This window comes from Rhinopithecus roxellana, chromosome 12 (genome assembly GCF_007565055.1).
Source record: "Rhinopithecus roxellana isolate Shanxi Qingling chromosome 12, ASM756505v1, whole genome shotgun sequence".
Lineage (NCBI taxonomy): Eukaryota > Metazoa > Chordata > Mammalia > Primates > Cercopithecidae > Rhinopithecus > Rhinopithecus roxellana.
In genome coordinates this window covers 107,148,839-107,169,718 of record NC_044560.1, presented here as the reverse complement: position 1 = coordinate 107,169,718, position 20,880 = coordinate 107,148,839, and the positions used below count along the sequence as shown (strand labels likewise).

The window sequence follows — 20,880 nt, the reverse complement described above, 5'->3', positions numbered from 1 at the left end:
AAGAGAGAGGAAAGCTGAGGCGTTCCCAATGCTTCAAATGGGGAAATTTCATGTGAGATATAGATTACCTGCTTCTCTTGGGGAAGCTAAGAGTGTGTACTTGGAGGCAGTCAAGTTTGAGAAGTCTGACACCTTTTCTCAGCCAGCCCCATGCTAGGCACTGGAAGGTGACTCATTCTGATGAGGCGATTGTGATTGGGTGAGACCCGGTAAGGATGGAAAGTGTAGAGGAGGAGACAGGAGTCCACAGCTTTGGAAGAAGGAAGGACAAAACTCCCTGAACCAGAGCAGGGCAGGAAGTAACAATGAGAAAGTGAAAAAGGAAAGGGAATAGAAAGCTTTGAGACAGGATAAAATTTGGCGTGGGGTCTGCCCGGGCATGTCCATGCCAGGTGCCCAGGGCTTCTTCTGCGACGTGGGTCCCCTGCCAGATTTGTGGTGAGTGTGGCCAGGTGTGCATGCTCCGATGTGTGTGCAGTCAGTGGACCAGTTAGCAAGAAGCTGTCACAGGTGTGACTTCATGACATGTGTCGGTGGTCAGTTTCTTCTACGTCTATGTCTGATTTGGTCTGTGTCTCTGAATGTCAGTTTCTTTCCTTTTTTCTTTTTTCTCTCTTTTTTTTTTTTTAGACCAAGTTTGCTCTTGTTGCCCAGGCTGGAATGCAATGGCAGGATCTCGGCTCACTGCAGCCTCTGCCTCCCGGGTTCAAGCAATTCTCCTGCCTCAGCCTCCCAAGTGGCTGGGATTACAGGCATGCGTCACCACACCTGGCTAATTTTGTATTTTTAATAGAGACGGGGTTTCACCATGTTGGTCAGGCTGGTCTCGAATCCCTGACCTCAGACGATCTGTGCACCTTGGCTTCCCAAAGTACTGGGATTACAAATGTGAGCCACCGTGTGGGGCAAATGTCAGTTTCTGAGAGTTTTAATGTGTTAGCTGTGAAATTGCGTGAGTTTATTTGTGTATGTCCCTGTTGGAGTGTGATTTGGATTTAGCTGTGTGTCCAGGTATCCCTGTAACAGGTGTCTGTGTGTGTCTGGGTGTCCCCTGTGCCTATCAGCAAGTTTGTGTTTCCAAATAAGCATTCCGCCTCTGTCTGTGCGGTTGCACCACCGTGTATGTGGTGTGGGTGCCTGCTCGGTAGGGTTGTTTGTGAACACAGTTTGTGGGCCCAGGTGTGATCATCAATGTGGGTGTTTGTGCAACTGTGTGTGGCCCTGCCATTGTGTCCGTCTGCTTGTCCGGGGGACCCTGTTAGTGAGTCTGTGCATTTGCGTCTGGGTGTGTGTGTTAGCCCCATCAGTATGTGAGTGTGTGTGTTCATGCCCCTGTCCATGGTGTGGATTTGTGAGACTGTGGCCTTGTGTCCATGAGTACATCCTCTGGGCTCTGCCTGCACATGACTTGGTGGACCCTGGAACGCCCGTCGGTCGGTCTGTGTATGCATCCCTGGGGGTGTGGATCTGTGGGTCCCAGTCAGTGTGTGTGTCCGACTGTCCCGGTGTCTGGGCGATCTCCCTGCACCCCGCCGCACAGCGCCTGGGTCCTCCTCGCCTTGGGCCAGGCCCTGCCCCGTCCCCGGCTGCAGGGAAACCCCCGGCTCGGAGGTAGGGGGGGCGCGGCGCGCGCCTGCAAGTCCCGACTTGTCCGCGGCGGGCGGGCGGGGCCGTAGCGTCACGCGGGGGCGGGGCGTGGGACCCGACGGGCGGGGGCGGGGCGGGGCGGGGCGGGGCGGCTTTGGAGCGGGCCCGGGATCCGCCGGGCGGCCTGAGACGCGGCGCGAGCCACATGCGAGCGGGCGCCTGGCGGTGGCGGCGGCACCAGCGATCCCAGCAGCGGCGGCCACTACGCGGACGCGCTTGCGGCCCGGGGAGCGGCAGCAGCCACAGCCACAGCAGCCGCCACTGCAGTTAGAGCGGCAGCAGCAGCGACAGCCCCAGCAACAGCCGCCGCGGAGAGCGGCGCTTGGCGGGCGCGCCCTCCTGAAGGAAGCCGCCCGCCCCCCACCGCCGCCCCCTCCGGCGTGTTCATGCCCCCGGGGTGAGTGTGCGCGCCCCGACTCCTCGCCGGCGGCGATCGGCCAGGCCGGGTGGACTCCCTGGAGGAGGTGACGGGAGTGCAGGCGAAGAGCAGTGTGGGCGCCCTGCCTCCCCACACCGCGCCTCCCTCCAAACCCTGCGAGGGACCCTGGGCCGGGGTCGCCGGGTGAGAGGCGGCTCGGCGTTGGGGCGCGGGTCTGGGCGCACAGGTGCCTCGGCGGTCTGGCGGGTTTGTTTACAAACAATGGGGTGCGGGCTCGGCAGCGCCCCCTGGCGGCCAGTGCGGCCCCGGGGAAGAGGGTCGACCCCGGGGTGCCCCAGCCCCCAAAGTCCGGGAGGGGCGGAGGGGCGGCCACACCCAGGGCGCGCGCCCGCTGGGGGCGGCGACGGGGGGCGGCTCGCGGGCCGTGGAGTCTGCGGCTCCTGCGGGCGGGGGCTGCGCCCCAGCAACAGCCGGTTATTGGCCCCGCGCTCGCCTGGCGGGCGGGGCGGGCGCACGTGGCGGCGGTGGGGGGGGGGGGGCTGTGACAGCGGAGGGGGGCGTCTGGGACCGCCGTGGGAGCGCGCGTGTGCGGGGTTGTGGATCTGCAGGTGTCTCGCCTGGGTGTGTGCGCGTGTCTGGCTCTGAGTTTGTGCTGGGTTCTGCAGCGAGTGGTGGTGTCGATCCGGAGGAATGTTGGGGTTTCTGACCCGTCGGGGTGTCTGCGTGAGTCCCCGCGCCTGTTTGTGTGGGGTTCTATCTGTGGGTGCCCTGCCTGTGGGGTGGGTGGACCTGCGTGTGTGTTCTCGGTGAGAGTTGTCTGTGTGTGCTGTTTTGGGGTGATAGTGGGGGTCTGTTGCCTGCGTGTGCTGGGGTGTGGAGGTTGTAGTGTGTGTGTGTTGCTGGAGTGAGCTGTTTGTGTGTTTATGTGTGTGTCTTGCCCGAGCGTGCGGTGTGTGTGCTTGTGTCTTGCCTGTGTGTTTCTGTCTTGGCTGAGGCCGTCTCTCTGTATCTCCGGGGCATGTAGGTCTTTGCCCAGCGTTTGTGATGCTGCGCCTGCTAAATGCAAATGTCTTGTTTTCTGTCCAGGTGTCTGTGTGAGTTCTCAGGTGTGTGTGTGTGTGTGTGTGGTGGGGGGTTGTTTCAGTCTGGGTTTGGCTTGTGTGTCTGGCTTCAGAGTCTGCGATTTGAGGGCCCAGGATCTGTGGGGTCTATACAGTGTAGACGGTGGGTGTTCCTGGCAGCCTCTGGATGGGGTTGTGTCTGAGCCTCTGTGTGTGTGTGTGTGTGTGTGTGTGTGTGTAGTGTATGCGTGTGTGTGTTGGGTCTGAGGGGCTTGTCACTGTGATCGGCTGGCTCATGTGTGTCATGTGGGCTGCGTGTGTGTAGTGTTTATGTCAGTCACGTGAGACCAGTGTTTTCTGTGGGTGCGCTAGGTGTGTGTGCTGCTGGGCTGTGTGGGATTAGAGTTAGCTGTAGGGTGTGTGTGTGTGTGTGTGTGTGTGTGTGTGTGTGTGTGTGTTGCTGACAGTTGGTGATGGTGTTTCAGGGCTGCATGAGGACGGTGGGTTGGTGTCTGCTGGTCGTAGCCCGTGTGTCTGGTGGTGTGTTGAGGTCTGATGGCATGCATCTGTGTGTGCCTGATTTACGTGTGTCCTGAGAGTTGGTGACATGTGGGTGTGTTTTGGGGGTGTTGATGTATGTGTGTCCATGGGTGTCTGTTTTGTGTTGATATGTGAGTCCAGAGGTGTGCCGGTCTTATCTCTGGAGTGAGTGTGTGTGTGTGGAGAGGGGCATGTTTGGGAACTGAGGCAGTGCCTAGCTTGTGTGTGTTTGTGTTTGCAATGGCTGCATTGTGTTTGCATGTGCCCCTGGGCATATCAACAGTGGGTCAGTGTGTGAGACTTTGACAGTTTGGATGTGTGTGTGGGGATGGGTTGTGCCAGCCAGTGTGCGCAGTACGTCGAGTGCTTGTGATGGTCTGTCTGGATGCTCCTGCTTTGGTCGGGGTGTATGTATGTGTGTATGTTGTGTGTACTGAGTAGTGATGTCTGAGACTGGGGCCATCTCAGTGTTTGTGTGCAAGTGGGAGGTGGGGTGGGTGGTCAGGCTGGCCAGTCCCGTGTGAGTCCTTGTGTGTGTGCTGTGGGGGCCTCCTTGTGCCTCGCTGCCCTCCCTGTGTGCCCCGCTGCCCTCCCTGTGTGCCCGTCGCTGTGTTGGGAAAGTTGTCCCCACCAGCCCATGCTGTGAGTCCCCAGTGGAGTGAGTTTGTGTTGTGGGACTGTCACAGCCCTCATACACACACCTGCTAGACCCCTCCATCCATCCTGTGTGAGCCGTGTCTTTGCTGTGAGAGCCATCCTGTGCTCCCTGTCCCTCCTGTGTGCCCATCACCGTACGCACCAGGAGGCTCTCCAGACCAGCCAGGACCCGGTGGTGTCATCCCCTGGTTGGGCGTGTCTCTGTGGGGCCATCACCCCCTCCGCATGCACACACACCTCCACTCTTCTCCATCTGGGTCCTGACCCCGGGTAGACTGGAGGTACAGTGGGTCCTGGACTTCTCTGCTGACCTGCTCCTCCTCCCGTGTCCCGCAGGCCCCAGGGAGCGCCATGGCCCGCGCACGCCAGGAGGGCAGCTCCCCGGAGCCCGTAGAGGGCCTGGCCCGCGACGGCCCGCGCCCCTTCCCGCTCGGCCGCCTGGTGCCCTCGGCAGTGTCCTGCGGCCTCTGCGAGCCCGGCCTGGCTGCCGCCCCCGCTGCCCCCGCCCTGCTGCCCGCTGCCTACCTCTGCGCCCCCACCGCCCCACCCGCCGTCACCGCCGCCCTGGGGGGCCCCCGCTGGCCTGGGGGTCCCCGCAGCCGGCCCCGAGGCCCACGCCCGGACGGTGAGTGCCCGCCCCGCCCCCGGGGTGATAGGAGTCGGGTAGAGAGAGGACCTGAGACTCGGAGGAACTGGAGAAGTGGGAGAGGACGGGGTGGGGGGGAAGTGGCGAGCCCGGCCGGGCCACTGGGAGGGTGTGGCCAATGTGGTCTTTGTGTTGAAAGAAGCAGGAAGACGGAGGCTGGGGGTGGAGGGGGAGGTCAAGTGGGAAGTCCCTCCTGGAATCTGACTGCAGTCCCCGAATTGCAGCCCACTGTCTCTTCCGGGCCTGGGGCAACAGCTGCATCCGAGCTGCCCTCCCCCAGTCTGGGTCCCCTAGACCCCCTGGAGGATTCTTGTTGCAGGGAGTGTGGGCCGAGCGGGAGGACTGTCAACTCTGGGCTCTGGGGAGGGGTCGAGGGGCCTTTTGCCTTTATTTGCATCTCTTTGGCCAGGATTGGCCCTCTCCGCAGTCCCGGCGGAGGAAGGAGAGGGGGAGGGGCCATTGTGTTGGGAAAGTCCCCTCGGGGAGGGAGGGAGTCTTGGGGAGGGAAGGGTTAAAGGTCCCCTGCCTGATGGGCTGTTAACCCTGTGGTGCCCGGGGAGCCCCCCATCCCTGCCGGCAGGCGCTGTAGCCCAGGAAAGTGAGTCCTGGTTTCCCATCCCCCATCCTGTCCCGGCAGCCCAAGGGGAGCAAGGAAAGAGAAAACTTCCCTAGCTCAGTTCCTGGAAGCCCTGGAAGGGGACACCGATTTCAAGGCCAAGGTCATAGATGTGGAAACTGAGGCCCTGGTTGTAGGCCTTAGGGAACCCTCAGACCAGGATCTGGTGGGACGGGAGGGCAGGAGCCTCCTAGGGCGCTCAGAAGGGGGTGGGGCAGGAAGGCATCTCCCGCGTCCCAGCCCCCAGGCCCGCGCTCTGAAGCTGCCAGTCTCTGGCCTTCTGGTCTCTAGGCCTCTGCCACATCCGGAGGTGTGGCTTCCCTGTGGTTGGACAGGAGAGGGCAGGAGACCTGAGGCTTGTGATCTGGGTGGGGTTCAGTCGCTGTATCCCTGTGTGACCTTGGGATAGTCCCTACGGGCGGGCCTCAGTTTCCCCGCCTGTCACATGGAACAGGCAAGATGTGGCCCCGTTGGGAAATAGAGGTCGTTAAGCCTGACCACCCCCGGGGTCACCTGTCTAGCCGTCTACCTTCCACACTGACAAGGGTCGTGGGGACGTAGCTGGCCAGACAGGTGACCCCAGAGCGGCGTCCCCAGGTCCTTTTTGCTTTCTGGTGCCTGGGGAGGAAAAGCTGAGAAATTGACTCTAAGACGGGGCGAAGGGATCACTAGAAATGAGTCGGGGAGCAGTAGCTGGGAAAGAGGGAAGCGGGCCCGTACACTTCGAGGCCTGGAGGGGTAGTGGGTGCTGACCGCGCCCCTCTACCTCTCCAAGGTCCTCAGCCCTCGCTCTCGCTGGCGGAGCAGCACCTGGAGTCGCCGGTGCCCAGCGCCCCGGGGGCCCTGGCGGGCGGTCCCACCCAGGCGGCCCCGGGAGTCCGCGGGGAGGAGGAACAGTGGGCCCGGGAGATCGGGGCCCAGCTGCGGCGGATGGCGGACGACCTCAACGCGCAGTACGAGCGGCGGGTGAGTGCTGGGGGTGGGGTGGACGGCAGGTGGGACTTCCCGCCGGAGGAGGGGGCGGCAGGCGGCCCCCGCCAGATGTGCGGCAGCTGCTGCCCTGCGCGGCTGGGTCGCTCCGCGGACAGGCAGGTGGGGGGTGAGTGGGTGGGGGGGATCGCGCGCCCGCAGAGGCGCCCAGGGACTCCGCGCCGCGGCTGGCATAGTCGGAGCCCGAGCCAGGGCCAGGGCCAGGGCCGGGAACTAGGCCGCCGCGGAGACTAGCTGCGCGCCCGTGGCCCGCGGCCGCGGGGACTGAGGGCGTCGCTGGGCGGCGCGGCTCATATATCCCGGGCTATTTATAGCTGGTGAGTCAGCAGCCGCGCCGCGCCCGCCCCCTGCCGTCCCTCTCGCGCGGCCCGCAGCGCCACACAGCTTCCCGGGCGCCGGGGCGTGCCGGGGACAGCCGGGGCGGGCTGAGGACTGCAAGGGAGGGCTCGGAGCCCCGCCCCGCGGGAGGCCCCGCCCCCATCCCCTGGCACGGCCCCGATTTTTTAAAACAGATATTCGAAGCCCACAGCAGAGAATGGGAAATCACAAACATCGTGCGCCCACTAGCCAGCTCTGTTCAGTCTGAACATTACACTCGCATTGCTTATTAACAAACCAAACAAAACCGCAGAAACGCATGTGGTGAAGCTCCTCACTCTCCCCATCCCTTCCCCCTTCCTGCATCCAAAGGAAATCTCTCAAGTTGGCCTCTCTCAACCCCTGCAGGTGTTGCTTTTACTCCATCTTTACCAGGCCAGAACCAGGGCTTAGAATCATGGGACAGTCTTAGCTTAGCCTACATGACATAGTTTTTGTTCCTCCCCAGAATTCGTTTTTCCCTCAATATTAGGCTTCAGATTCACCATATGTTCAGCCAGGCTCGGTGGCTCACGCCTTTAATCCCAGCACTTTGGGAGGCGGAGTTGGAAGGACGCTTTAGCCCAGGAGTTCTAGACCAGCCTGGGCCACATAATGAGACCCCTGTTGCTACAAAAAATAAAAAAATTAGCCGGGTGTGGTGGCGCCAGCCTGCAGTCCCAGCTACTCGGGAGGCTGGGGTGAAAGGGTCCCTTGAGCCAGGGAAGTCGAGGCTGCAGTGAGCCATGGAGGGCCGCTTAACTCCAGCCTGGGAGACAGAACAAGACCATCACAAGAAAGAAACAATGCAGTGGCCCACGCCTGTAATCCCAGCCCTTTGGGAGGCGGAGGCAAGCGGACCACTTGAGGGTGGGAGTTCGAGACCAGTCTCACCAACATGGCGAAACCTCGTCTCTACTAACAATACAAAAATTAAGCCCAGGCACGGTGGCTCACACCTGTAATCCCAGCACTTTGGGAGGTTGAGGAGGGCGGATCACCTGAGGTCGGGAGTTTGAGGGGAGCCTGACCAACATGAAGAAACCCCGTCTCTACTAAAAATACAAAATTAGCTGGGTGTGGTGGCGCAGGCCTGTAATCTCAGCTACTGAGGAGGCTGAGGCAGGATAATTGCTTGAAACTGGGAGGCGGGGGTTGCGGTGAACCGAGATAGCGCCATTGCACTCCAGCCTGGGCAACAAGAGCAAAAATCCGTCTTAAAAAAAAAAAAGAAAAGGCCGGGCGCGGTGGCTCAAGCCTGTAATCCCAGCACTTTGGGAGGCCGAGACAGGTGGATCACGAGGTCAGGAGATCGACACCATCCTGGCTAAAACGGTGAAACCCCGTCTCTACTAAAAAAGTACAAAAAAAACTAGCCGGGCGATGTGGCGGGCACCTGTAGTCCCATTGGCCGAGGCAGGAGAATGGCGTAAACCCGGGAGGCGGAGCTTGCAGTGAGCTGAGATCTGGCCACTGCACTCCAGCCCCGGGCTACAAAGCGAGACTCCGTCTCAAAAAAAAAAAAAAGAAAGAAAGAAAAGAAAAATTAGCTGAGCATGGTGGCACACCAGTAATCCCAGCTACTTGGGAGACTGAGGCAGGAGAATCTCTTGAACCCAGGAGGTGGAGGTCTGGAGGTTGCAGTGAGCCGAGATCACGAGATCAAGCCACTGCACTCTAGCCTGAAGGACAGAATGAGACTCTGTCTCAAAAAAAAAAAAAGCCATTTTCACTGCTACATAGTATTCTGTTGGATAAACATAGTATCCTTATTCATTTTCTCATTGATGGATATTTAGGATAGATATGTATTTTTATTTTATGTTTAGAGACGGGGTTTTACTTTGTCTCCCAGGCTGGAGTGCAGTGGTTCAATCACAGCTCCCTGCAGCCTCTAACTCCTGGGTTTAAGGGATCCTCCCATCTCAGCCTCCCAAGTAGCTGGGACCACAGGCAGGTCCACCATGCCTGGCTAATTTTTATTTTATTTTATTTTTTATAGAGATCAGGTATTTCTGCGTTACCGAGGCTGGTCTCAAACTCCTGGCCTCAAGTGATCTCCTGCCTCGGACTCCCAAAGTGCTGGAATTATGGGCCTGAGCTACCTCACTCAGCCTATTTTTAAATATGTTTCAGATTTTATTTATTGGCTTTTTTTTTTTTTTTTTTTTTTAAGACAGAGCTTCGGCCGGGCGCAGTGGCTCAAGCCTGTAATCCCAGCACTTTGGGAGGCCGAGACGGGCGGATCACGAGGTCAGGAGATCGAGACCATCCTGGCTAACACGGTGAAACCCCGTCTCTACTAAAAAATACAAAAAAAAAAACTAGCCGGGCGCGGTGGCGGGCGCCTGTAGTCCCAGCTACTCGGGAGGCTGAGGCAGGAGAATGGCGTGAACCCGGGAGGCGGAGCTTGCAGTGAGCTGAGATCCGGCCACTGCACTCCAGCCCGGGCGACAGAGTGAGACTCCGTCTCAACAAAAAAAAAAAAAAAAAAAAAAAAAAGACAGAGCTTCGCTCTTGTTGCCCAGGATGGAGTGCAATGGCACGATCTTGGCCCATGGAAACCTCCACCTCCCGGGTTCAAGCGATTCTCCTGCCTCAGCCTCCCAAGTAGCTGAGGTTACAGACGCCCTCCACCATGCCTGGCTAATTTTTGTATTTTTAGTAGAGACAGGGTTTCACTGTGTTGACCAGGCTGATCTTGAACTCCCAACCTCAGGTGATCCACCCACCTTGGCCTCACAAAGTGCTGGGATTACAGGCGTGAGCCACTGTGCCCGGCCATTATTTATGGCTTTTTTTCCTCTCCTACACATGCATATTTCCAGGTGTGCTCTTGTGTTTCTAGAGTAGGTACCTGGGTGGTCTGCCCACCATCCACCTTACTAGGTGATTGCTAGCTTGCTCACCAGGTGGCACCCACAGCAGTTTGACAGTGGTGGGTTTTATAACTTATGCCAATCCGATGTGCCCCCTTTGCCACCATATCCCGGCTCCAAGAGTTGCTAGTGAGTGTTGAGGAGACTGGTCTGGTACCAGGCAACTCACTGCCAGGTAACATGAGGAAGATGAGGATCATTTAACCTTCTGTAAAGTGAGTTTCTCCTTCCCCAGCACCTGAAGGGGAGGAGGTTAGGTGGTCCCCACTTAGCACAGAGCCTGCCTGTGGAGCTACAGGGAGTGGCAGAGGACTGCAGCTCTCTGTACGCTTTTTTGTTTTGTTTTTTGAGACAGAGCCTTGCTCTGTCGCCCAGGCTGGAGTGCAGTGGTGCAATCTCAGCTCACTGCAACCTCCGCCTCCCGGATTCAAGCAATTCTCCTGCCTTGGCCTCCCAAGTAACTAGGACTACAGGTGCGTGCCACCATACCCGGCTAGTTTTTGTTGTTTTAGTAGAGATGGGGTTTCCCCATGTTGGCCGGGCTGGTCTTGAACTCCTGACCTCAGGTGATCCACCTGCCTTGGCCTTCCAAATTGCTGGGATTACAGACATGAGCCACCTTGCCCAGCCATTTTTTTTTTTTTGAGACGTAGTCTTGCTCTGTCGCCCAGGCTGGAGTGCAGTGGCGTGCTCTCGGCTCACTGCAAGCTCCGCCTCCTGGGTTCACGCCATTCTCCTGCCTCAGTCTCCTGAGTAGCTGGGACTACAGGCGCTTGCCACCATGCCTGGCTATTTTTTTTGTATTTTTAGTAGAGACGGGGTTTCACTGTGTTAACCAGGATGGTCTCAATCTCCTGACCTCGTGATCTACCCGCCTCAGCCTCCCAAAGTGCTGCAATTGCAGGCATGAGCCACCACACCCAGCCTGTATTTTTATTTTTTATTTTTTTTTTATTTTTTTTTTTTTTTTTTGAGGCGGAGTCTCGCTCTGTCGCCCGGACTGGAGTGCAGTGGCCCGATCTCAGCTCACTGCAAGCTCCGCCTCCCGGGTTTGCGCCATTCTCCCGCCTCAGCCTCCCGAGTAGCTGGGACTACAGGCGCCCGCCACCTCGCCCGGCTAGTTTTTGTATTTTTAGTAGAGACGGGGTTTCACTGTGTTAGCCAGGATGGTCTCGATCTCCTGACCTCGTGATCCGCCCGTCTCGGCCTCCCAAAGTGCTGGGATTACAGGCTTGAGCCACCAGCCTGTATTTTTAATAGAGACAGGGTTCCACCATGTTGGCCATGCTGGTCTCAAACTCCTGACCTTAGGTGATCTCCCACCTTGGCCTCTCAAAGTGCTGGGGTTACAGGTATAAGACACCGCGCTGGGCCTCCGTACACTTTTTAGTATTGCCTTTAATTTTTACCAGTCGGGAGCCTTTCCTAGGACTTAGCCTCCTGCCTTCCCACTTCCTAGCATGTTGGAGCTGAGAGGGTCCTAGAGACCACCTTGTTTTCACCCTGCCACTGGAGAGAGGGCAGGGGTTTCATTCAGCATTGCTTAGAGGTGCTTCTTTTTTTTTTTTTTTTTTTTTGAGACGGAGTCTTGCTCTGTCGCCCGGGCTGGAGTGCAGTGGCGCGATCTGGGCTCACTGCAAGCTCCGCCTCCCGGGTTCCCGCCATTCTCCTGCCTCAGCCTCCCGAGTAGCTGGGACTACAGGCGCCCGCCACCTCGCCCGGCTAGTTTTTTGTTTTTTTTTTTTTTTTTTTTTTTTGAGACGGAGTCTCGCTGTGTCGCCCAGGCTGGAGTGCAGTGGCGCGATCTCGGCTCACTGCAAGCTCCGCCTGCCGGGTTCCCGCCATTCTCCCGCCTCAGCCTCCGAGTAGCCGGGACTACAGGCGCCCGCCACCGCGCCCGGCTTTTTTTTTTTTTTTTTTGTGTGTTTTTAGTAGAGACGGGGTTTCACCGTATTAGCCAGGATGGTCTCGATCTCCTGACTCGTGATCCGCCCGTCTCGGCCTCCCAAAGTGCTGGGATTACAGGCTTGAGCCACCGCGCCCGGCCTTTTGTATTTTTAGTAGAGACGGGGTTTCACTGTGTTAGCCAGGATGGTCTTGATCTCCTGACCTCGTGATCCGCCCGTGTCGGCCTCCCAAAGTGCTGGTATTACAGGCGTGAGCCACCGTGCCCGGCCTGAGGTGCTTCTTTTGAAGCCTTTGCAATGGGGGGTGAACTCTTCCCAGTTCTCCTCCTTCCACAGATTGTTCTAGAACTGCCAAGACTGTGGGCACCCTGCTCCTTTCTCCTCATGTTGCCGGCCCTGCAGGGAGGGGCAGGATGGGCTGCAGTCCGTCCTTCAGCCCCTTGTGGGATGTGTCTCCTAAATGTACAACAGGGCTGGGGCGGTCACAGCTCACATGTGCCACACACTCGCTTGGTGCCCAGCTCTCTGCTGAAGACATTCCGTGTTTGTCCTCTGCCTCCTGGTCTCAGGTCCTGGATGAGGATGTGACCTCCAAGACATGGACATTAGCCCAGGTGCGGGGAGGAGCTGGAATAGGGTGGGCGAGACTGTCGCCTCACTGCTGGAGCTGACCATCCCCTGTCCCATCACCATACTCAGTCCCCTGCTAACTGCCCGGTCTCTCTCTTTTCCCCAGAGACAAGAGGAGCAGCAGCGACACCGCCCCTCGCCCTGGAGGGTCCTGTACAATCTCATTATGGGACTCCTGCCCTTACCCAGGGGCCACAGAGCCCCCGAAATGGAGCCCAATTAGGTGCCTGCACCCGCCCGGTGGACGTCAGGGACTCGGGGGGCAGGCCCCTCCCACCTCCTGACACCCTGGCCAGCGCGGGGGACTTTCTCTGCACCATGTAGCATACTGGACTCCCAGCCCTGCCTATCCCGGGGGCGGGCCGGGGCAGCCACTCCAGCCCCAGCCCAGCCTGGGGTGCACTGACAGAGATGCGGACTCCTGGGTCCCTGGCCAAGAAGCCAGGGGAGGGAGGGCTGATGGACTCAGCATCGGAAGGCGGCGGTGACCAAGGGGGTGGGGACTGAGCCGCCCGCCTCTGCCGCCCACCACCATCTCAGGAAAGGCTGTTGTATTGGTGCCCGTTCCAGCTGCAGGGGTGACACTGAGGGGGGCTCTCCTCTCGGTGCTCCTTCACTCTGGGCCTGGCCTCAGGCCCCTGGTGCTTCCCCCCCTCCTCCTGGGAGGGGGCCCGTGAAGAGCAAATGAGCCAAACGTGACCACTAGCCTCCTGGAGCCAGAGAGTGGGGCGCGTCTGCCGGTTGCTCCAGCCAGGTGCCCAGCCATCTTCCCTGAGCCAGCCGGCGGGTGGTGGGCGTGCCTGCCTCACCTTCATGCGGTGGTGGCCAGGAGGGGCCCAGACTGTGAATCCTGTGCTCTGCCCACAACCGCCCCCTGCCCCATCAATCCCATTGCATAGGTTTAGAGAGAGCACGTGTGACCACTGGCATTCATTTGGGGGGTGGGAGATTTTGGCTGAAGCTGCCCCAGCCTTAGTCCCCAGGGCCAAGCGCTGGGGGGAAGATGGGGAGTCAGGGAGGGGGGGAAATCTCAGAAGAGGGAGGAGTCTGGGAGTGGGGAGGGATGGCCCAGCCTGTAAGATACTGTATATGCGCTGCTGTAGATACCGGAATGAATTTTCTGTACATGTTTGGTTAATTTTTTTTGTACATGATTTTTGTATGTTTCCTTTTCAATAAAATCAGATTGGAACAGTGGATACTCTTTCTGCTTGCCTTCCCTGCAGCGTGGCCTTGGCGAGGTCTTCTAATCGGAGGCTCTGTGAGCCCTGCTTGTGAGTGGGCGGGAGAGGCGGGCCCTGGCAGTTGTGGCTCTATCAGAAGAAAGGCTAAGGGGCCTGGGCTCTGCCAGACTGGGACACTCCCAGCCTTCATCATCCCCATTCCTGGTAAAAGTGAAGCTCGGCCTGGTGCCATGGGTCATGCCTGTAATCCCAGCACCTTGAGAGGCTGAGATGGGTGGATCTCTTGAACCCAGGAGTTCAAGACCAGCCTGGGCAACACAGTGAAACCCTGTCTCGACAAAAAGAAAACAATTAGCCAGGCATAGTGGTGTGCGTCTGTAGTCCCAGCTACTCAGGAGACTGAGGCAGGAGGATCACTTGAGCCCAGGAGTTGGAGGCTGCAGTGAGCTATGATCAAGCCACTGCACTCAAGCTTGGGTGACAGGGTGAGATCCTGTCTCAAAAACAAACAGTGAAGTCCCCAAAAGGGTAGGGGTTCTTTGTTGCTTTATCCTCACTTTGTCCCCAGTGGATAAAGTATGTTGTAAGGGCACTTGATATGTAATGGATGAGTGAATGACCCGTAACATATTCAGAGGCACCACTGTGACAAGTGCTGGGGATAGAGTCATGAGACAGACATCATCTCTACCCTCACAGAGACAGAAAGGGACATCTGGCCTTGCACTGTGATCAGCCGTAGGCTGCCTCTCCAGCTGGAGGAGCACTTGGAGCTAAGATCACAGTGAGTCCCCGCACACTGCCCTGAGGCCTAACCAGGCTGGGCATAAGCAGCTGTGTTGAGTAAATGTAGAAAGGGTCGCTCCTACTGCCATCTTCTGCAAATGGCCACGGCCACACACTGTCCTTGAGCCCTTTCCCTGTACTAATAACTGAGTGACAGAGACCTCAATGAGAAACAGGGAGGTGGGCAGATCACCTGAGGTCAGGAGATCGAGACAAAAATCAGCTGAGCGTGGGGGTGAGTGTCTGTAATCCCAGCTACTCAAGAGACTGAAGCAGGAGAATTGCTTGAACCCCGGAGGTGGAGGTTGCAGCGAGCCAAGATTGTGCCATTGCATTCCAGCCTAGGTGACAGAGCAAGACCCTGTCTGGAAGGAAGGAAGGAAGGAAGGAAGGAAGGAAGGAAGGAAGGAAGGAAGGAAGGAGGGAGGGAGGGAGGGAGGGAGGGAGGGAGGGGGGGGGGGGGGGTCATAATCCCAACACTTTGGGAGGCCAAGGTGGGCAAAGATCAGGAGTTCTAGACCAGCCTGGCCAACATGGTGAAACCCTGTCTCTACTAAAAATGCAAAAATTAGGCCGGGCGCGGTGGCTCAAGCCTGTAATCTCAGCACTTTGGGAGGCCGAGACGGGCGGATCACGAGGTCAGGAGATCGAGACCATCCTGGCTAACACGGTGAAACCCCGTCTCTACTAAAAAAAAAAATACAAAAAACTAGTGGGGCGAGGTGGCGGGCGCCTGTAGTCCCAGCTACTCGGGAGGCTGAGGCAGGAGAATGGCGGGAACCCGGGAGGCGGAGCTTGCAGTGAGCTGAGATCCAGCCACTGCACCCCAGCCTGGGCGACAGGGCGAGACTCCGTCTCAAAAAAAAAAAAAAAAAAAAAAAAAAAAAAAAAAAAAGCAAAAATCAGCCAGGCGTGGCGATGCACGCCTGTAATCCCAGCTACTCAAGAGGCTGAGACAGCAGAATCCCTTGAACTCAGGAAGTGGAGGTTGCAAGTGAGCCGAGATGATGCCACCGTACTCCAGCCTGGGTGACAGAGGGAGACTCTGTCTCCAGAAAAAAAGAAAGAAGAAAAGAGAGAAGCAAGGTATAGGCCAGGTGTGGTGGCTCACACCTGTAATCCCAGCACTTTGGGAGGCTGAGGTGGGAGGATCACTTGCAGAGTTCAAGAACAGCCTGGAAACATAGCAAGACTTCATCTCCACACACAAACACTTTTTTTAATTCGCTAGGCATAGTGGCACATGCCTATAGTACCCACTACTCAGGGGGCTGAGGCAGGAGGATCATAGCTTGAGCCCAGGAGTTGGAGGCTACAGTGAGCTATGATCATACCACTGCATTCCAGGGCAACAAAGGGGGACTCTGAAGCAGGGTATATAATTATATAATATTTACAGACACAGGTTCAATCCCAGATCCACCCCTTCCCAACTATCCTTGCTGCTAAAGGGACGCTAGGGGAAATGGCCCATCTGGATGGCCAGGGTGTGGTAACCGGGAACAATCACTTTGGAGAGGTATTTGATAAAACCGTGTGCTGTGATATGAATGAGTTCCCTAAAGTTCTTGGGTTGGAAATTTAATCCGCAGTGCTACAGATTTTAGAAGTGAGACATTCAAGAGGTAATTAGGTCACCAGGGCTCTGCTCTCAGAAATGCACTAATGCCATGACCACGGAAGTGAGTTTTCACAGGAATGGGTTCCCTATTAAAGAATGAGTTCACCCCTCTGTCTCTCAGATGAGATGCCTCCCTCCATGTTACAACGAAGTCGGAAGGCCCTCACCAAATACCAGCCCCACCATCTGGGACTTCTCAACCTTCAGATTTGTGAGCCAATAGATTTCTTTTTTTTTTTTTGAGACGGAGTCTCGCTCTGTCACCCAGGCTGGAGTGCAGTGGCCGGATCTCAGCTCACTGCAAGCTCCGCCCCCCGGGTTCACGCCATTCTCCTGCCTCAGCCTCCCGAGTAGCTAGGACTACAGGCGCCCGCCACCACGCCCGGCTAGTTTTTTTTTTTTGTATTTTTTAGTAGAGATGGGGTTTCACCGTATTAGCCAGGATGGTCTCGATCTCCTGACCTCGTGATCCGCCCGTCTCGGCCTCCCAAAGTGCTGGGATTACAGGCTTGAGCCACCGTGCCTGGCCTCTTTTTTTCCTTTTTTTTGAGAGGGAGTCTCGCTCTGTCTCCTACAGAATTTCACTCTGTCTCTCAAGCTGGAGTGTAGTGGCACAATCTTAGTTCACTGTCTCCGCTGCATCCTGGGTTCAAACGATTCTCCTGCCTCAGCCTCTCTAGTAGCTGGGATTACAAGCGTGCCCTACCATGCCGGGCTAATTTTTTGTAGAGATGGGGTTTCACCATGTTGGCCACGCTGGTCTTGAACTACTCATCTCAAGTGATCCACCTGTCTTGGCCTCTCAAAGGCCTGGGATTACAGATGTGAGTCAGCGCGCCCAACCAGATTTCTGTTCATTATACATTTCCTAGTCTGTGCAATTCTGTCAAAGCAAGACAAAACAGACTCAGACATGGTGTCAAGATGAGAATGCACATACCTTGTGGCAAGCAATAGCTTTTGTGGGCATCCCCCTTAGAAGAACACAGGTGCATACAAATATCCAACTACTGGCAATGCACAAAACCATCTAAGTATCCAACAGCAGGTGGAAGGGTAAATAGTCTCATGGAGTGGCCAGGCCAGGTGGCTCACACCTGTAATCCCAACACTTTGGTAAGCCGAGGTCAGGAGTTTGAGACCAGCCTGGCCAACATGGTGAAACTCCGTATCTACTAAAAACACAAAAATTAGCCAGGCATGGTGGCAAGCACCTGTAATCCTAGCTACTTGGGAGGCTGAGGCAGAAGAATCGCTGGAACCCAGGAGGAGAAGGTTACAGTGAGCCGAGATTGTGCCATTGCACTCCAGCCTGGGCAACAAGAGCAAAATTTCATTTTAAAAATAAATAGGGTTAGCCGGGCGTGGTGGCTCACGCCTGTAATCCCAGTACTTTGGGAGGCCGAGGCAGGCGGATCACGAGGTCAGGAAATCGAGACCATCCTGGCTAACACGGTGAAACCCCGTCTCTACTAAAAATACAAAAAAAAAAATGAGCCAGGCGTGGTGGCGGGCGCCTGTAGTCCCAGCTACTCAGGAAGCTGGGGCAGGAGAATGGCGTGAACCCTGAAGGCGGAGCTTGTAGTGAGCCGAGATCGCACCACTGCACTCCAGCCTGGGTGACAAAGTGAGACACCATCTCTAAATAAATAAATAAATAAATAAATAAATAAATAAATAAATAGGGTCAGGCACGGTGACTCATGCCTGTAATCCTAGCACTTTGGGAGGCCGAGGCAGGCAGATCACGAGGTCAGGAGATCGACACCATTCTCGCTAACATGGTGAAACCCCATCTCCACCAAAAATACAAAAAATTAGCCAGGCGTGGTGGCGGGCGCCTGTAGTCCCAGCTACTCAAGATGCTGAGGCAGAAGAATGGCGTGAACCCAGAAGGTGGAGCTTGCAGTGAGCCGAGATTGCACCACTGCACTCTAGCCTGGGTGACAGAGTGCGACTCCGTCTCAAAAAGAATATAAATACATACATACATACATACATACATACATACATACAACTGGCCGGTGTGGTGGCGGGCACCTGTAACCCCAGCTACTTGGGAGGGTAAAGCAGGAGAATTTCTTGAACCCAGGAAGTGGAGGAGGTAGCAGTGAGCCAAGACCACGCCACTGTGCTCCAGCCTGGGCGACAGAGCCAGACTCTGTCTCAAAACAAAACAAACAAACAAAACAAAACAAAACAAAGTCTGATGTAATCACACAACAGAACAGTATACATCCATTAGCGGGAATGAACTAGAGCTTTACCAACATGAAGAAAAATCACAGATAATGATGAACAAAAACTGCAGTGGCAAAATAGTGGGTATGTGGGTATTTATTAGAACATTTAGCTGAGTGAGGAGGCAACTGCTTGTAATGCCAGCACTTTGGGAGGTTGAGGTGGGTGGATCACTTAAGGTCAGGAGTTCAAGACCAGTCTGACCAGTCTGACCAAGTGAAACTTCGTCTCTACCAAAAATACAGAAATTAGCTGGTATGGTGGTGGGAGCCTATAATCCCAGCTACTTGGGAGGCTGAGGCAGGAAAATTGTTGGAACCCGGGAGGTGGAGGTTGCAGTGAGCCGAGATCACACTATTGCACTCTAGCCTGGGTGACAGAGTGAGACTCTGTATCAAACAAACAAACAAAAAGTAATCAAATACTCCAAAAGAAGGCAGGAAAAGAGAAACGGGGGAACAAAAGTGGGACAAATGGGAAGCAAATGGTAGACCTAAATTCAACCATGTTAATAATTCTAAGACATATTATGAGAAAGGGGAGCCAGTTATGGGAAGACGTCGCATCCTCTACCAAAGGGATGGCCATACACTGCAGTGAAGGCGAAGCAGGGCTTTGACCTGGGTGCGAACATTCTCTGCATGGCCTTTGCCCGGCTCACAAATATTTAAGCATGGAGACAAATAGAGGTTCTTTTGTTTTTTGCTTTTTTTGTGACAGAACTTCACTCATTTTGCCCAGGATGGAGTGCAGTGGCACAATCTCGGCTCACCACAACCTCCGCCTCCTGGGTTCAAGTGATTCTTCTGCTTCAGCTTCTCAAGTAGCTGGGATTACAGGCATGCGCCACCTTGCCCGGATAATTTTGTATTTTTAGTAGAGACGGGGCTTTCCATGTTAGTCAAGATAGTCTCAAACTCCCAACCTCAGGTGATCTGCCCACCTTGGCCTCCCAAAATGCTGGGATTACAGGCATGAGCCACTGCGCCCGGCCTCCTTTTTTTTGTTTTTTTGTTTTTGTTTTTTCTTTGAGACTGAGTCTCGCTCTGTCGACCAGGCTGTACTGCAGTGGCGTGATTCTCACTGCAATCTCTGCCTCCCAAGTTCAAGCAGTTCTCCTGCCTCAGCCTCTTGAGTAGTTGGGATTACAGGCGTGAGCCACTGCGCCTAGCCACCTAGATGTTTTTTCTAAACACGATGTTCTTCATATTTATCCTGATTGGGATTCACTGAGCCTTTAACATCTGTAGATTTCTGTAATCCCAGCACTTTGGGAAGCCGAGGTTGGTGGATCACTTGAGGTCAGCAGTTCGGACCAGCCTGGTCAACATGGTGAAATCCCATCTGTACTAAAAATACAAAAATTAGTTGGGTGTGGTGGTGGGCACCTGTAATCCTAGCTACTTGGGAGGGTGAAGCAGGAGAATCACTTGAACCCAGGAGGTGGAGGTTGCAGTGAGCTGAGATCACACCACTGCACTCCAGCCTGGGTGTCAAGAGTGAAACTCCGGCCGGACGTGGTGGCTCACGCCTGTAATCCCAGCACTTTGGGAGGCCGAGGCGGGCGGATCACAGCGTCAGGAGATCGACACCATCCTGGCTAACATGGTGAAACTCTGTCTCTACTAAAAATACAAAAAAAATTAGCCAGGCGTGGTGGCAGGCGCCTGTAGTCCCAGCTACTCGGGAGGCTGAGGCAGAAGAATGGTGTGAACCTAGGAGGTGGAGCTTGCAGTGAGCTGAGATGCGCCACTGCACTCCAGCCTGGGTGACACAGTGAGACTCCATCTCAAAAAAAAAAAAAAAAAAAAAAAAGAGTGAAACTCCGTCTCAAAATAAATAAATAAAAAGTAAAAAAATTGTAAATTAGGCTGGGCGCGGTGGCTCAAGCCTGTAATCCCAGCACTTTGGGAGGCCGAGACGGGTGGATCACGAGGTCAGATTGAGACCATCCTGGCTAACACAGTGAAACCCCGTCTCTACTAAAAAATACAAAAAACTAGCCGGGTGTGGTGGTGGGCGCCTGTAGTTCCAGCTGCTTGGGAGGCTGAGGCAGGAGAATGGCGTGAACCCAGGAGGTGGAGCTTGCAGTGAGCCGAGATCCAGCCACTGCACTCCAGCCTGGGCGACAGAGCGAGACTCCGTCTCAAAAAAAAAAAAAAAAAAAGGAAAGAAAAGTACCAGCCAGATGCAGCAGCTCACATCTGTAATCACAGTACTTTAGGAGGCTGAGCTAAGAGGGTCACTTGAGGCCAGAGGTTAAGCCTGGGCAACACAGTGAGATCTCATGGCTACTAAAAATATGTATATAACTTCTTTGAGATGGAGTTTCACTCTTGTTGCCTAGGCTAGAGTGCAATTGCACTATCTCGGCTCACTGTAACCTCCACCTCCAGGGTTCAAGCGATTTTCCTGCCTCAGCCTCCAGAGTAGCTGGGATTACAGGCATGTGGACCACACCTAGCTAATTTTTGTATTTTCAGCAGAGATGAGGTTTCACCGTGTTGGTCAGGCTGGTCTGGTGACTGCTGACCTTCGACCTCAGGTGATCCAGCCACCTTGACCTCCCAAAGTGTTGGGATTACAGGTGTCAACCACTGCACCCAGCCAATAATTTTTAAAAAATTAGCCAGGGGGAAAAAATTAGCCAGGTATGGTGGTGCCTGCTTGTGGTCCCAGTTACTCAAGAAACTGAGGTGGGAGACTCACTTTGAGCCCTGAAGATCAAGATTTCAGTGA

The 20,880-nt window shown here is 55.7% G+C and overlaps 1 protein-coding gene across 4 annotated transcripts; it reads left to right on the top strand.

Moving 5' to 3' along the window:
* BBC3 (BCL2 binding component 3) lies at positions 1 to 13,508 on the top strand. Of its 4 annotated transcripts, none has more exons than XM_030913345.1 (4): positions 1,774 to 2,044; positions 4,621 to 4,909; positions 6,322 to 6,512; positions 12,416 to 13,508. In XM_030913345.1, exons 2-4 carry the CDS (start codon positions 4,636 to 4,638, stop codon positions 12,530 to 12,532), a joined length of 582 nt encoding a protein of 193 aa, XP_030769205.1. In that variant the 5' UTR covers positions 1,774 to 2,044; positions 4,621 to 4,635; the 3' UTR covers positions 12,533 to 13,508. The 4 variants fall into 4 exon arrangements, 3 of the variants coding, with proteins under 3 accessions (XP_030769205.1, XP_030769206.1, XP_030769204.1); XM_030913346.1 differs by lacking the exon at positions 1,774 to 2,044 and adding an exon at positions 2,586 to 2,647; XM_030913344.1 differs by lacking the exon at positions 1,774 to 2,044 and adding an exon at positions 2,727 to 2,749.
* Positions 13,509 to 20,880: the final 7,372 nt, after the last annotated feature.